This window comes from Ursus americanus, chromosome 18, assembly GCF_024610735.1.
Source record: "Ursus americanus isolate L20-20 chromosome 18, mUrsAme1.1.p, whole genome shotgun sequence".
Lineage (NCBI taxonomy): Eukaryota > Metazoa > Chordata > Mammalia > Carnivora > Ursidae > Ursus > Ursus americanus.
This window is the reverse complement of record NC_142144.1, coordinates 33,500,165-33,517,410: the sequence shown is the minus strand read 5'-3', so window position 1 is coordinate 33,517,410 and position 17,246 is coordinate 33,500,165. Positions and strand designations below refer to the sequence as shown.

Here is a 17,246-nt window from a genome sequence, read left to right as displayed (position 1 = left end):
AGAACCTGTCCAAACCACCTTACCCCTCATCTCCTCCTCAACTCCTTCACTTGTCCCTCACGGGGATGGGACAGCCATGGCCCAGGGTGACCATGGCACTTAAATCTGCTACCTAGACCATCAGATTAAATATACGTGGCAAAGAGAACCAGGTAAGGTCACAGTACTGTTATTGTTTTGGTCAAGAATAACTGGAGGTAGGTGAGTTTAATTTTTATTTTAAAATCCGTTTCAGCACCTTCACACTTTGCTCCCTTGTCCATCCCCTCCGCCAGCCCCGCCCCCCAGGTGGATGCCCTTGTTCTGATCACCACCTCGCATTGCCAAAGCCCTGCTCCTGGCGAGGGAATCGGGTTCCAGCTCTTCCCCGCGGCCAAGCCGGCCAGCAGATGGAGCTCTCACCCCGGCAGGCAGGTAAGGGAGCAGAAGAGAGCGCAGGATCGAGCAGACTAAGAGGGCTGGGTGTGCTGAGAACAAAACCTCCCACAGGGCTTCGGCTCAAAGAAAGAGTGCAGGGAGAGCAGAGGGGCTGAACTGAGGGCAGTGACAGTAATTGTGACTGACAGCATTAAGAGTATTCTGGAGGAGATTTGATTTTTTTTAAAAAGTACTGGTCAAAGCAGGGTTAGAGAAAGCCATATACTTCCCTTTTTTCTTTCAACCTTAATAACCTAAGCGAAGAAAAGAGAACACATATTTAGTTAGAGGCATGAATGTGACAAATTTTTTATTTCAAAATCTCAAATTTTGACCAGCATAGCACCACTGACATGGGTGCCCTGACAGAACTTTATGATTTGATCACCAGAAATGATTATGCCAGGCTATTATTAAGGCTAACCAATCAAAATTCAGGTACCCAAAACCAGTTCTAATTCAGGTAGAAACTACGGATCCCAGGAACCCTGAGACTGGTTTTGCAGGGAACCGCTGAGTTATTTTTAAGTTCTATAGCACGTTTGAGGACACTGGCCCAAAAGCTTGCTTCTCACATGTAGAAACCGATGGACTAAGAGGTAGATGAGAGATTCCAGATGCCACCTAGCAGCGGAGAGGCAGGGCCCCAGGCGCTGTGGCAGGGATAGGCCCTAACGCAAAGTCCACTTAAGGCTGAGCTGAGGTGAGGCGCAGCCTCCTGGCACCTCCCCCTCCAGATGGCAGGGGAGGGAAGCTACCCCTGCTCTTCCTGTCGCCACTGGCTCCTCTCCCTGGGCCCAGGCAGGGCCTCTCTTGTGCTCCACCTTGACCCACCTGCCTCCCCAGGTTAATCTCCCCACAAGACACTGGTCCCCACATCAGGTAGAGGGGTAGGTGAAGAGCCCCCTCACATCCAGTCAGAACACGACTCTAACAACGGCCGCACGCACAACCGCATTTCACACGTGATCCCATATCCTCCAGCGGTCTCTTTCCCACGTCTGCTGGAAAGGAGAGGAATCACAGAAGTTTCCTTTTTGGCTTTCCTCCCTATGAATCAGTTCATAGGAGATGCTAAGCCTGACTATGAGCAATGTGAGTTTATCCGCCGACAGATATGTAACTGCACACACTAGATTAAGGGGAGAAGACACATGCTGATTGTTTTAGGCTACATGTACTTAGCTTGCTAAACAGTTCTAAGAAAGAACCGAAGGACTTCTTTCGATTACACACAATGGTTTGGTGTCTCTGAAAGAGCTGTATAAAAAATGAACTCCTGTTCACGCGTGAATTAGGCTGACTTCATGAGCTCTCCAGAGACCTGTCCCCCTGGATGCACTCGAGCCCGGGCTCGGCCTCGCACAGGTGCCGCCCGCAGCCCTGATGGCGCAGGTGTGGCTGGAGAAGCGAGGCGGGGGCCCACGGAGGCCCGGGCAGTGCCCGACTGTCTCCTCCAACAGTCTTGGGCGCTCCTGGGTGACTTCCATGCTCTGGGCGGACCAACTCTCTTATAAAGTCTGGAAAATATTTATCTGGGAACACTGCTACTGCGTTTGGATTTTAAACAATTTGAAACATTCAGTCTTGGGTTGGGGCACCAACGATAAAAGCTCAGGGTCTAGACTTTAAAACTATAGTATATAAAAGTCATAAGCCCACGGTGGAGAGGGGTTAGCATCATTTTTGGTTAGTTTGCAACAAAAACAGTAACGCAGGCCTGGTCAAGATGCCATGAGGGGCAGGAGTGCGGAGAAGCAAAGCGGAGAGCCAGCCTGTCACTGATGAGACGCGTCAGGCTGGACGGGCCCCCAAAGCCTGGATGCAGCAAAGGGTGAAACGCACCATGAAAGATCCCACAAAACAGGACTCCACATCATTAGAACAAAGACAAACACTAGTTCTTCTGACTTCTAAACATGGAACTGTAACATATGTAATACAAGTTGGGTAAAATACTGCTAAAACAGCACGTACAGAAACAACACCTTACTTGCCACTCCCTACGTACATACTCCATTTACAACTGTGTTTTTAAAACCAGGAAAAATTGTGAAAACATCTATCCAGCAGTGATGTTTTCGAAACTTAGTACACCTAACAGTCCGGAGAATGCTCGCTCTGGACCCAGTGTCAGCACCATCAGAGTGCAGTGTCTGTGACTGCAGTTGAGACAAAAATTAAAAATACAGTACTTTCTGAGGCCTAGGACTAGCTCATGATACACTTTAAAGCATCTGTGGCGGACAGGCCTGTCCTCGAGGGCCTTCCTTTCGGACAGGCACAAGCTCGCCGCGGGTTACGCGTAAGTGCGTTCTGCATCACTGTACAGGGATATGATATTCCCTTCAGAGGATATCGGAAATATACTTAAATGCTTCACAGAGTTTTACAAAAATTGCTAAAAAAATTTTTTTTGCACTTCAGTTTTTAATTTTTAAATGGGCCACTTTTAACGCCATCGATTACAAACTACTTTCTGACTGCTTTACTCAACCCTAAGGAAGAACTCGGTTTCAGGGATCGCGTCCCTCCAAACGTGTGCGTCTCACTCAGAAACGCAGCAGCAGCACAAGTGCTACGCATATTAATTCTCCACTTACTAGTCATTGGAATTTGCACGAGCCATGGGGGGGAGGGGCTGAAGCCTCAAGCCCCGTGGCACGAACCACCAACCAGGAGAGCCGCTCTCTCCGGCCCGACTGCTGGCATCGGCACGACTGGACAGGCCGGGGTTAGAGCAAAGTGCTGGGGAGGTTGCTGCTCTGCCAGCGCAGGCACGTGGTCTTTGAGTGTTTGTACAGGTGGCTGGACTGGCTGAACCTCTTGCCGCACTTGAGGCAGGCGTAGGGTTTTTCACCCGTGTGAACTCGGATGTGCTTCTTGCAATCTGTCAAGGTCAGGAAAGTCTTGCAGCAGATTTTGCAGGCGTACTTGCGAGCCCCCTCTACAACCAAGACGTTGTGCTCTGATAAGGCCTTCTTGCACTTGGACAGGACATCAGCAGATGCCCTGGTCAACTGCGGGGGGCCTGGCTGCGAAGGATGGCCATTTTCAAATGAGGATGTGGCCGCATTCATCATTAGCTGGGAGCTGGCAGAGTTTTCTGGGATCTGTGAGCTCCTGACAGAAGTTACAACTGGCATTTTGGGAGCTATGCGTCGGTAGTATGGAAAGTTACTGGCTCCTCCCCTCGGGGAGCCCATCATGACCCTGGAGAAGGAGGAGTGGAGGCCCAAACCGGACCTGGAAAAGTCCATCCCAAACTGTTCCCCCCCTTGGTAGCCTGAAGTCTGCACACACGGCAGGCCCATCACTTCTTGCATAGGCCTGACGAAATGCGAGTCTGCAGGCTCACTGAACGGATTCTCCACATGAGCGCCAGGGGCCGAGGAGGGCCCGCCCGCAGGCCCAGCCTCTGGACTCAACAAATAAGGGGCCTCCCCCTCCAGCCTACAGTCACTAGTAGTGTTTGGGATATTATCATCATTGTTCTGATTTGCACTAAAGTTACTCCCTCTGCTCTTGTTAAGAAAATTTGAAATGCTAAAAGTGGATTTATGTTCTAGGTTATTTGTGACTTCCAAAATATGGATGTCACCTACCCTGTCAGTGCTAGACTGGGGATCTGAAAAACTCCGATCACTACTTTCAGGGCTGAGGTCTATCTTCTCGGCACTGACCACAACCCCTTCCACTTCCACGGATTCGCTGCCTTCTGCTTGTGAGGTCACGTCGCTCACTTCATCCTGAGGCTCAGGAGAGCTCAGAGGCTCAGACTTCACCACCACTCTCATGTGTTCCTTCTCTCCAAGGCCAACCTCGGGATTTTCACACTGAAAACCACTTTTCTCAGCTGCAGCTTCCTGCTCAAAACTAGCCTCCACCTGAGTTGCACGGGAGGCCATGGACAACTGGGCCATGTTGCCGGCAGTATTGTCAGACTGGCTGGGCACCTGGGCGTCTTCTTGAGCACCAAAAGACTGGTCAAACATGATGGCACTGTCTTCCTGGTTGTCGGTCATTCCGTCAGCCTTAGGGTTATCCACGATTTTCAGGGAATCGGGTGAAAAGAACTCCTCCCGAGAATGAACCCCTGACGGCCCGCTCTCCGGCGTGACATCAGCAATGGCGGACTCATCCATGGTGGGCCGGAGGCGCTGTCTGGCCCGCTCCTCTGCTGACTGCTTGCGCTTGTGAAGGCGTCTCATGGGGAAGGCTGTCCGCTGGTCCAGGTTACTGCGCATGGAGGAGCTCATGGGGGCTGGCTGCTCCTCGCCACTCTGGCCGGAACTGAGCGCTGAGCTCACGATGCTTAGCCCCAGCTGCTGGAGCATGAAGGAGCGCTGCATGCGGGCGCTCTGCTCCTGGGCGCGCTCGCTGGGGGGGGACATGGGCAGCGTCCTTGTCGTTAAGTAATGTTTACATGCCTTAACCACAGAGTTCAAATGCAGGTGAGAGGCTGCCAATAAGACGTCCATAACATTGCTCTCCCCCAGCATGAGGGTGGAGGTGTACATCATGTCAATCAGCGCGGCGAAGGCCTCCGCCGTCACCACCTCGCTATCCAGCTGGATCATGTTCATGGTCTGGTCTCCCTCTGCCACCGAGAACAGGGCTCGGAAATGCGTGCTGCATGCCGCCAGCACCGAGCGGTGGGCTTTAAAATGTCTGTTCCCCACGACAATGACACAATCACAGAGCTGCCCGTGAAGTCTCTGGTAGTTCAGCTGCTGGAAGATCTGTTCAAAGTGTCCAGGGAAATCCATGATCCTACAGAAAAAACAAAGGAAGTGTCAAGACTTAGAAAAGCTGAAGTCCAAGTCAGAGCACAGAGGGTGTGATGAAAAGAGATGTGGACAGCCAAGCTTGGACCTTTTAAAGCTTCTGATATTTCTGATGATGGGCACACAGACTAAAAACCTGTCAAATAAGGAACAAATGCCAATTCAGCTAACAATCCTGGAAGCATGCACAGACGTGGGATCAGCTACTGGCTGTTTATGGGCTCCCCTTCACTCTTTGCAGGACCCACTTTTAACACTTAGGATGCATGTTAGAAAAGACCAACGTGTAAGTGGAGGAATAGCTATCCCATAGAAGTGAATTAGAATTCTGCATTCCCTAAGGACAGTGAATGAGCTCCATGAAATTCCAGTCTTCTGGCAACCTTAAGAGTGAGAGGGGCAGATCAGTATCAGCGGGTAAGATTTCCAGTTACAGATGATGGTAGACTGTACACATGCATTTACCCCCATTAAAAGGAGACTATAGCTTTTGGATTTGCTGTTGTTTAAAAGGTATAATCCCACAAGGGAAAGAAGAATGGGAGAGAAGTATCAGTAGCATTTTGGAAGCTGGTGAGCAGGTAAATGAATGAGTCCCAACAGACTCAGCTAGAGCTAAATCCTAACCTGGCAGTGGATAAAACCATCTGACTTACGTAGAAGCCCCCTATCTACCCAAAGGCTCAGGAACTGGCTGCAGAAGTGCCAGGGGAAGTAGACTGAAGGTGAGGCCAAGACAGGAGGACTGGATGGAATCTGTTTAATAAAAAAATCATCTACTGGAAGCTCTAGAAGAGCTCTTATATGCTTGCCCCCCCCCCGACTGTGCTAGGGAAGCGAAGAAGAAGGGTTTTTTTCTGTCTTACTTATATAGTGACAGGCTAGTTGATTTATCCGCCTAACCGATTATACATAGTGTGGGTTGAGATCATTCACAAACAGGAAGTCAGGGTGTATTAGAAAAGGCGAAAGATAGCCAGAGAGCCAGTGATACTGTATGATACACTAGGCAACAAAGTGATCTGGTCAATATAAGGACAACCCACGCCTAATTTATATTTCATGTTCTTTATAAAAACTAGTCACTTGAAATAAGGCAATGTGTAAAGCAGATTGTATTTTCCAAGACGGCTGGCCACATGAAGATTGCCCATCCTGCGTGCTTTCTAATAACGTGACACTGACACTCCTTATCCAGAGGTGGGGTCTGTGTTCATTCCCCTTGAAGCCTTGACGATGGCAGCAATTACACTGTTTTTCTTCCACTCCCGCTGACTTGGGAGTTGGGTCATAAAAGGCAACAGAGCTTTTGCCAGCTGTTTCTGGCTTGCTCTTGGAACCCAGCCACCATGCTCCACGAGGAAGCCTAGCTGAAGTGTAGCTGACAGCACTCACTCCCAGACACGAGTATGCCTTCAAGGTGACTTCAGCCCCAGTCATGGTCTGACTTCAACCCCATGACAGACCCTAAGAAAGAATCATCTAGCTGAGCCCAGTCAACCCCTAGAACTGTTAGAGGTAGTAGTAAAATGATTTTGGTTTCAAGCCATTAAATTTGCAAGTGATTTGTCACATAGCAACAAAAAACTGGAACAATGTAAAACTTAACATTTCCTCACAAATCAACATTTAAATACTATCTCCAAGAGACACTTTTTTTTTTTTTTTGGTCTGCCTACTAAGTCTTTAGGGGAAATCACTTTTCCCCATTCTTAGTGCTTGTGGTGCAGATTAGACTGCCCTAAACCTCTGAGTTCCAGGAGGGGACAAATAATCCAGGGAGATCTGGCCCCAAGACTCCAGTGACTGTTTCAGAGATGGGTATACACCCAAGTGGTACCAGTTAGAGTCTGCCCTGGGATTCTCTTCACCCAGCTTGCAAGCTATAAGGTAGATGTAAGTCTAGCACTGATGGAGGCCATTTTTGTCTGTCTGAGGAGGAGGCCAACACAAAAGAAAGCAATACCCCAAAAACAATGTCCTGATGACAGCAAGATCCTGGGATCCAGCCATGACTACAGGTGGCATCACCCTAGGACTTCCTATTTCATGAGCCAATGAATTCCCCTTTTATCTTAACCTGGTTTATGTGAGATCTGTCACAAAGTCAAACATAAGGTTTAAAACATAATTTCAAGAAAACCTAAATAACATGGCTATCTTAAAACCTTTGTGGATCTAGAAGGCGTATTTTTTAAGAATTCAGTTAGTTTGGGAGATATAATTTGTTACTGTCAGCTCTGATGGAAAAGAATCATGAATCAAGATCATTTTTATTCAAAACTCCCAAGCAACTGTAGCAAACTGGGAAGTCCAATGTAAAAGCGATAAAAAGAGCTCATGCTGGAAAGATAAGTGTTTTACCAAAAGCTGATGTTTAAAGCCTCAAGCCAAGGAAAAAAGTTTCAGGTCTCTTTAAAAGATTTCAAAATGTGACAGTATGAATCTAACTAGTTGGAGGAGATACAGCAAGTAATCTAGCATATCTACCAATCTGTAACTGTCTGACTCATGGCGACTGTGCACTACCATGTTTGTTACCTGGAGGAACACATTTTTAGTAATTTCCAACCTAAATATAATTAAGAAAATACACTTATCCCACTGCTCATTATATTAACATGAATAATCAAGAGCTGTTTTCTCAAGAGATTTACTTTCCTAATAATTCTTTACTTAGACTAATAAAAAAGTTCATTTGTGTTCTAGGAGAACAAACCAATTAATAGCACATTTTAAACTATTTGACTTATATATTGGCCTACCCACATGCTTTTCAATAATATACTGACTTCAGAAGGAAAAGCACACCGGTACTCAAATACCATCTCACACCGTATCAAGTGATTAGCTCCGTGTGTGCCAGCAGGACCTGCAGCGTGGCCACCTGCAGGAGTGTCTCAACAGTCTAAGGAATTCTTAACATTCAATAGCCCTAAGCGAGGTAAGACCCTAGCAGAAAACAATAACTAAAAAGAACTTTTCCTCCACTTTTAGAGATGGTACAGACAAAAATAAATGTAAAGCGAACAAAATGAGGCAAGGTCCCAGACAAGCAGTCTAGGACTTCTGACAGGGCTCCAAGTCCTGGAGTCCTTGAATGTTCACCCATGGCTCGGATTTGACTAAGTGGACGTAGGGAACGGCCAGGAGTAGGTTGGCACACAGGTGCCCAGCGGCAACCCCGGAACTCGATCCGTCAGCGTTGACTAATTTTATAATCTCTCTCTCTCTGCTCTGTCAGGGCTGGCTCAGAAACTGGACAAATCAGGTCTAGTAAAAAGGGACTCTATCCATGGCTAAAAAGTGAGCATGACCAGGGAACTCAAGCTAGAGCCCGATGCCTTACCATCTCCCCCTATCCTCCAACTCTCCCTGCTCTGCCACCTTGTTTTCCAGTTCAAAATACCTGGGGATTAGCTGACCTAGAACTTCATGATTCCGTTTGAATAAGAAAAGGTATTAGTGCCCTACTTATATTCCTAATGCAAACTCAAAATGCTATTTCTACTAAAACAGCTTTTTTGAGGGCAGGGACTGCATTTTCTCTCTCCCTCCCAAAGTGCCTGATAATAGAGCTCAGTAAATTATTTGCTGAATGAGCGCTGAGGGTATACAGATGAAATACAACACCGTTATTACCCAACAGTCATTTTCCTGAGAGTCCCAACTATCTCTAAAATCAGCCAAAACCCAGAAAGTCTCAGAATATCCAAAATAAAGATCAAAGCCTATGTATGAAAGATTTCCTCATAGGAAAGTCCCTCAAGCACTCACAGTCTTTTGTTTTAAACAAACAAAATTCAAGTCTTTCTAGTTTCCTGATTGAAGATGAGCTACGGCAACTCTAGAATGAGGGCAAGAGGCGGCTGTGCATTGACAGCTGCAAAACAAATAAAACAGCTGACCCGCTAAGGGAGAAAAGAGGCCCAGCAACTTGGGAGCCACGTACTGGAGGAGCTGTACAACCCCAGAGATGGCAACAGCCCACGAAGGCGCTTGTGTATTTGGTATACCAATTCATTTATCCAACGTTCGGAAGTGCTTGGTTGGTTCGAGGTTAAGTGCTGTGGAACAGAGACTGATATGGTATAGTCCTAGCTGTCACAGGGGCTTAGGAGAAACACGACATATACAAATAACTGTATTACCAAGTGGAGAGCGCTAAGTGCCGCCTAAGAGATAAAGTGGGCTTGGTGGCTCAGAGAAGGCAAAGGTTATTTCCAGCTTCTTGGTGGCCCGGACAACAGAGCTAGTACAAGTTTGCATTTGGATTAAGTGAGATGTAAAATACATTCCATGCAGAGGTAAAAGTGGGGAGAGGTTTGAAGTGGGGGAGGTAGTGTTCTACTCTGGCTGGAGAGCAGGTAAGGCTAGAAAGGCAGGTACTGGATAGCGAATGCTCGTCACGGGTATTAACGATCACCACGCAGCGTCAGAGAAGTTAACAAAGAGGCATATCATTTCCAACTCAAGACTATCATCACTTGTCAGGGAACTTTTGTAAAAAATACTTGAATTCTATTTCTGACAGCTTGAGGACAGTATCAGTCAGGGTTCCTGGTCGCAGCAACAGAAACTGTTTCTAGCTAACCTAAGCATAAAAGTAAGCTGCTGGGGGGCGCCTGGATGGCACAGCGGTTAAGCATCTGCCTTCGGCTCAGGGCGTGATCCCGGAGTCCTGGGATTGAGTCCCACATCGGGCTCCTCCGCTATGAGTCTGCTTCTTCCTCTCCCACTCCCCCTGCTTGTGTTCCCTCTCTCGCTGGCTGTCTCTATCTCTGTCGAATAAATAAATAAAATCTTAAAAAAAAAAAAAAAGTAAGCTGCTGGAAGAACTGATGGGAGTTCTGGACACCGGAGCTTGAACTGGGCAGCAGGAACAGTCTGTCCAGAGTGCTGTCTCTGTGTGTGCTGGACACAGCCATTCTACAAGAATGCTGACGCTACAGGGGACTGAATCTCCCCTTCCCTTCATTATTGTTAGTTTCAATTCTTGAATACATGTCTTTTTTAGTATTATATGAGATGAAATGGAAGGCACGTAAACTTGAAGTAACTGTGCTGCATGCTAAAGGCAATGTTGTCGCAAGGACAAATCCTTGTGCGATTTTGAGTTGTAAGCTGAGCTAATTGCCTTTTTCATGGAATACCACTATAACTTGGAAGAACAGTGACAAACTGGTTATTCAGACTTGAGTACTTGCCTGACATTGTCTTGAAGATGAATGAAATGAGCCTGTCACTTCAAGGAAATTAACTTACAGTATTTGTTGCCTATGATAAAATTTAAGCTTTCAGGTAAAAATTGGAATTTTGTAAAATTTGTATATGTCACTGTGAGTTACACAGCTTCCCAGTGCTCAAACCCGATGAGATCATTGCTGATATTAATGGAATGTGATTTTTTTAATATTATAAATGTGTCAACATTTGGAAGATCTGCATAACCCATTGAATCAGTATGTTCCAAATGTGATGTTGGAAAATAAGTTATGGATAAAAAAATTCAAAGTGCAAGATACAAACTAATGTACTTCAATGTAACAGAATAGGAAAAGTTTGTTGACATGGTTTCAGATTACACATTGCAACTAACCAACCACTTAAAATACCATCTGCTGAGCTCTGTTACAGTATCAGAAATGAATATCCAAAGTTATTTGAAAAAGCTACTAAAATACTCTTCCCTTTTCCAAGTACATATTTGAGTGACTCTGGATTTTTCTTGGTATACTTTTATCAAGATTGTATCTCAACAAATTGAATAAAAAGCAGGTATGAGAATCCGCCTATCTTCTATTAAACTAAACATTAAAGAAATTTTCAAAGAAATGTAAATCAATACCACTCTGAGCATCCTGGTGCCCAGATCTTGGTTTCAAATACCATTTTCTAACAAAAGGAACCTAGTGCTCTTTGGAGAAATGGCTGATTCTAGAACTGGGGCTGAAAATATACAAGATAAGCCTGCAGTATCTTACAGTGTCAGGAAGTAAGGAAATGCTGCACACAAACAAACATGAAAATGGGAGTATGTGAAAGGGACATGGGACCCAACAGGAAAAAGAGCGCCCAAAGGCCAACACTGGAACAATCTGAGCAAAAAGATATATAAAATAGTATTGGATTATACCCCAAATATATAAAATAAATATCCATAGATCTATACTGATATAGATTGCTTGCATAAATAAATGGGAGAGAAGAGTCAAATCTCCTGTGCAGAAAAATTCCAAGTAAATTATGTAGCTACTCTAGCCTCAAAGAGATGGAGCGTAACTCGCCGCTCCTTGACGTGAGCTGTGCATAGTGACTTCCTTCCAGCGTACAGCACAATATGCCCATTATATTACAACAAATCAGTACTCCAAAACAATTCCGAATCTGTTGGAGCTGTCAGAAAAATAAATCAAAGCTTTTAGCAAATATATGTATAACTAATCAAATGAAAGGCACCCCCCAAAATTGGACCTTGAGATGAAAAGCCACTATTCAGTGATGAAAATGATGAAAACAACTCTAAGAGCAGCAGTTCACTCAGAAACAGCTGGTCTTTTAGCATATGAGAAGTTCACTTCATACTCAGACAAAAGGTGCAGTGTAGTGTTACATTCCAGCCCACCTGCTACACTAACAAAATTTGGCTCCTACTATTCAATGTCCATATTTGAGAAATGCTAAGTACAGTAAAAGAGAAATATATGCTTAAAACTGACATAGGAGAAAAGTATTTGTTCACAACAAATTTACATTTAAAAAATACAAGTTGAAAGCTAACACAGACTCAATATCTTAAATTTTTCTTTTCCCTTTCCAAGGAGAAATTGAGGCTGATTCAAGATTCTGTGTCAGCACTACAGCAAGCTTTGTCTCACCGAACATAAGATATTTTTAAGTCTTACCCCCACCGAAGAATTCCAATTCAATATAATTCATGTTAAGTACTTTATTATTTTTTTATATTTTTAATTTTATTATTATTTTTTAGGGGAGGGAAAGGCAGAGGGAGAGGGAGAGAGAGAATCTTAAGCAGGCTCCCTGCCCAGCACAGAGCCCCACTCAGGGCTCAATCTCACAACCCTGAGATCACGACCTGAGCCAAAATCAAGAGTTGGACAATTAACTGAGCCACCCAGGTGCCCCAATGCTAAGTACTTTAATATTAAAACATTTGCATGCATTTTGTATCGAAGTAATTTTTTAAAATGACTTCAACTTCTTGTGACAGTCTTTCAACAAAGTCTCTTTCGAGAGCAGTGACCTCTAAATGTAGGAAAACACCCTACTCTAAGATGCTTTTCTTCCAAATCTTATCACATTCAAAATTTTGCTAGAGGTACCGCAATTGACCAGAATACAGCTTGCCAGCATCCCCAGCTAACTACGTTTTAAACACAATTTTTAGAACAAAAAAGGCAAATCAAAAACAAGTTGACTTCAGAACTCTTAAAAAAGTCCTGGTTCACTTATTCAGCAGAACACAAGGGCCCCGAACAGGTCCCCAACCAGTTTGTCTTACCTGGCAGGTCACCACGCTGGCTGTGGTAGCCAGGCCAATCTTCCCAAGTTTGCTAGAATTTCCAGCAGGGGTTAAAGCAATAGCAGCAGGCCTTCCCTTGCTTTAAGGACTGTTCTCTAGAACTTTCTTCTCTCCGCACCTGGTCTCTTCCCCCCACCTCTGCTCTTTCAGCTTGCTGCCAACCACCCTCATCTTGGAAATCACAAGACTTTAGCAAATGAAAAGTTCTCCAGAAGACAAGACAGCCAGCACACCTTTTTAAGGATCTAAGGCACAAGTGTCCGTACAAAGATAGCAAATCATCAATGACTAAGGCACAGCATTCTCTTCAACGTCTAAAGATCCCAGTATCTTCTATGTACTACCACCAAAAGTATATGAATGTACTTTGGGAAAAGTTTTGTTTCAAATCTTGAAGGTGAAGGGTTCCTTCTACTCATTCAAATTAACCAGAACCGGAGCATATTACTTAGTAATCAAGACTTAACTAAGTCTTTTCCGTAAAAATTTTCCTCCGAATGAACATTTGGGATTTGTCTCCTATAAAGAACTTAGCTTCTTACTGTACCTCCACCAGGAGAGAATGCAGACTGACTTTATAACAACCTCTTTCTTTTCTTTTCTTTTCTTTCTTTTGGTAAGAGAAAAAACTGACCTTCCACCCCCCCCCCCTTAATTCACTGCCTGATGTTAACATTTACGTACAAATCTGTCCTCCAAACAAGGGGAAGAGGGGGCACGGCTGTTCTTACCACTGCAACCCCCACAGCTCCTAGCACGAAGCCTGGAGAAAGTGGACATTCAATAAATGCCCAGAAACAGTTTAGTCCTCAGATCACAAGCTGGGGCATTCCAAAAGACTGGCTCCACCCCTCCAGGGTCAACCGCCGGTCCCCGATTCCAGACCGCCTCGGCCTTGCTCGGGTGAAAGGAAACCACGACGCTCACAGACCCACGAAGAGGGCAACGAAGCCACCAGACCCCATCCCGTAGGGCGGCAGATCCTCTGTTAACTCGCCAGCCTGTAGGTCCTGGGCCTTTCCCACCCCATCCCAGCAACCTACGGCGCCTGCCCGCGGATCCGTGGGGGCAAGAGCCCCCGCCCCACCCGGCAGACAGCCTGGCGTCGGGATCTGGGGGACGCCTGCGCAGAAGAACCCGCCTCCCGCCCGCCTGGCCCCTCGGCTCCGAAGGGTAACAATACCCCTTCAGAAAGAGTGGCAGGGTAGGCGGGGGTCACCGGTACGCGTCTGCGCGCGCCCCGACGCCGAGGCGCGAGCCGGCTCGCGCCGCCCGCCTAGCTCTCCCGGAGCTCAACGGTCTCCACGTGAGCGCGCCCGCGCGCTCCACCACCGCTGGTGCTGACAGGGTCGCCTCACCTGAGCCGGGCTCCGCCCCCCTGCTCGCTTGAGGAGGCGGTGACCCTTCTCCGATCCGGCCTGACAGAGTCGGAGGAGGCGGGAACGTCCAGGCCGGCGTCTTCGCGATGGGATTTCCTCCCCCTTCCGCCCACCCCGCCTCTTGTCCCCCAGCTTCTTCAGCCCGTTCGCCGCCGCACTCTGAGAACACCGCGGCGGCGGCCGACAGTAAACGGAAGTGACGCCCGCTAGAGAGCCTACTCCGCTCCATTTCTCCTCCCTCCGCACGAGCTGCGACCAATGAGAAGGGGAGAGGGCGGGGCCGGGGCAGAAGGACAGCCAGCCGGCGCGCGGAGTCCGGAGGAATTTACTCGGCCCCCCGGAACGCCGACCAATCGACGGCCCCAGGAGCTCGCTGTGTTTACTACCGACCGAATCCGTGAGCGCTGTGACCAATCACCGTTTGCCTTACAACACGTAAAACTGTTATCAAACGCCTTTTAAGGCGGGATTTATCACTAAGCGGCTCTGGGTTTGGACTGTAGAAAAGACTGTGTGCTGCAGCCAATCAAGAACCGTTATGGTTGAGGTAAGCGGCTTTTACGCCTAATTGTGCCAATCGCAGTCGCGGCTGCCTGAGGTCTGTGCGACCCGGGAGGCCTGTCCGCAGAGGAGTGTGTCCCACCATTGGCTGGGCCTGAAAGATTTCCCCACCCTCGAGGCGTCCGGCCCTTCCGTGACCGCCCGCCCCCTCTCTGAAGCCAGTGCCCTTTGCGGAGCCCACACCAGTGCCGGAGGTGGAGCTACTCCCATCTCGTAGACTTTGGGGAAAACAAAATAACATTCCGAGACGTTGTGTAGTTGAATTAGGCCAAACTCCAGGCTAAAATCGCTGGACCCAAAATACCGTCCGTCTGACAGCACTTGGGTGCGATGCCGCCCCACGTCCAGTCCCGGGGGCGGAGTCTCCCAGCGCTGGTGCCGGAGGAGTACGGCGGAGGTCCGGGCCCTGGCCCTGGCCCGCCTTTCGCGCCACATTCCGCCTGCCGGCTCCAGAGCCGACGTGGAAGGCTCGCGCACTCACGTGGGACGCTGTCAGAAAAGAGCAAGCTCGGGGCGGCTCCCGAGCTCCGAGGTGCACGCTCGGATGCAGAGCCCGAGCAGCCTCCCGGGGAGGAAGCCCTCCTACCTCCGGTGAAGAGGAGAGAAGCAAGCCCCCGAGGGGCCTTCCGGCGGGAGCTGTCCGGGAGCTGTGCGTGGCTCGGAAGACAAAAGGCAGGCTGGAGATAGCCCCTGGGTTCTTTTCGGGGTGGGGGTGGGAGTACGGGGAGACTTCTAAAAATGGAACACCTCACTTCTTCAGAATTTAATACCTAAATACCATTATAGCGGATCCATCCATACAGACGTTACAGGTTGGAAAAGTTGCCCTTTGGATTTATTTCTTTAAGGCCTCAATGAAGTCTGATGGTAAATTCTGTTCAAGATTGCCTGACATTTTAGAGCCTTTACACGTATTTTACTGCAGATTCGGCAGTAAAATTATATATATGGGATTCTGACAGTAACCTAGGCAATGTGAGAGGTCCTTTCATACACGTGATCCTTACAAAAATGCTGTGAGTTAGATATGTCGGATTTACAAATTGGAAAAACTTAAAAAGATCTATATACTTATTACTTAGGAAAGTGTGAAAAGGCCCCTCCTATGTCGGTGGGAGTATCACTGATGCTCTCCTCGAAGATAACTTGGCAGTATCTCTCAAAATTTAAAATATCCGTTCATTCCCTTTTAGCTGGCAATTCCTTCTGGAAATATATTCTGAAATACACAAATGTTGAAATATATACAAGAGGCTTTTGATCACAGCTATTAGTAGAAGAAAAAAGGAAACAATCTGCATGTGCATCTACAGAGAATTACAAAACATTGGAATGTACATATTATTGCTCCTTCATCTCTAATGGTCCCAATACATATAAAACAAAATTAATAGTTTTGTGCATGTGGAGGTACATATAAAAATTTGTAAAAATATGGCTAAGTATCAAAGGATACAATCAAACTGTTCACAGTAGTTAGTGAAGGGGGAGGTGATAAGGAAATGTTTAAGAGTTTAATTTTCAGTCCTTATATACTTAAGTATTAATTTAATTTTTTAAAGATTTATTTCTTTATTTTGACAGAAAGAATGAGAGAGCACAAGCACGGGAAGCGGGAGAGGGAGAAGGACCCCGGGATCATGACCTGAACTGAAGGCAGCTGCTTAACTCACTGAGCCACCCAGGCGCCCCGGTTTAATTTTTTTTTTTTAAGTAGGCTCCATGCTGGGCTCGAACTCACAACCCTGAGATCAAGACCTGAGCTGAAATCAAGAGTCAGATGCTTAACCAACTGAGCCACCGAGGTGCCCCTGTATTAATTTAATTTTAATAATAATCTTTATTATTTTAATAGTATTTATGAAAACCCGGAAATTTAGGTTGTTCTGGTTTTTAAGTCATTGACACTATTCTTCCTAAATTACAAATTTTTCAATAAAAGTATCAATAAGATTCTTTTTGAAACTAGACCCTTGATTCTAAGACTCATAAGGGAAGATAATATTGCAAGATTAGCCATGAAAATTCTGGAAAAAATTTACAAGGCAGCTATAGCCCTAACAATTGCAAATATATTTCATAATGCATTATTGTGTAAGGAAAAAAATAAAACTTGGAGAGAGGATTCTGGGAAGATGGCAGAGAAGGAAGCACCAAGAATCCGTCTCCTTGCCCAGACAATAATTGCACTGGCAGAATCTGCGTGATGTAACTATTTTGGAACTCTGGAGTCTATTGAAGGCAACCTCTAAGGGAAGCCTTCAATGATAAATTGCAGTAAATTTTGGTCAGGTTAGCTCTTAGCACAGTAGAAACTACCCATCCCTCACCCCTCAGCCATGTGGTGGGCAGCTGTGCACTGGTTCCTGGAGCCCCTGGCATCAGCTTGTGGGAACCAAGATGGGCAAAAAGGACTCTGTCCTCCAAATATTTGGGATTGCTGATTGCTGCTTTTGATACAGAGGTGCAGATGAAGAGACAGGCACCCGTTGTTGCACCATAATCCCCCTCCCCTATTGTCGCAGGACTTTTCCCCTCCAGCTGAAGCGATTTCCAGGG

At 46.6% G+C, this 17,246-nt stretch overlaps 1 protein-coding gene across 2 annotated transcripts; it reads right to left on the bottom strand.

Moving 5' to 3' along the window:
- Positions 1 to 8: 8 nt before the first annotated feature.
- Positions 9 to 14,265, bottom strand: ZBTB5 (zinc finger and BTB domain containing 5). Of its 2 annotated transcripts, none has more exons than XM_045780291.2 (2): positions 14,106 to 14,265; positions 9 to 5,190 (listed from the first exon to the last, which is right to left on the bottom strand). In XM_045780291.2, the coding sequence occupies exon 2, from the start codon at positions 5,184 to 5,186 to the stop codon at positions 3,153 to 3,155; it is 2,034 nt and encodes a 677-aa protein (XP_045636247.1). In that variant the 5' UTR covers positions 5,187 to 5,190; positions 14,106 to 14,265; the 3' UTR covers positions 9 to 3,152. The 2 variants fall into 2 exon arrangements, with proteins under 2 accessions (XP_045636247.1, XP_045636248.1); XM_045780292.2 differs by lacking the exon at positions 14,106 to 14,265 and adding an exon at positions 12,727 to 14,075.
- Positions 14,266 to 17,246: the final 2,981 nt, after the last annotated feature.

Coding starts and splice junctions, on each gene's coding strand:
- ZBTB5 (XM_045780291.2), bottom strand. CDS start 5,186: ATGGATTTCCCTGGACACTTTGAACAGATCTTCCAGCAGCTGAACTAC.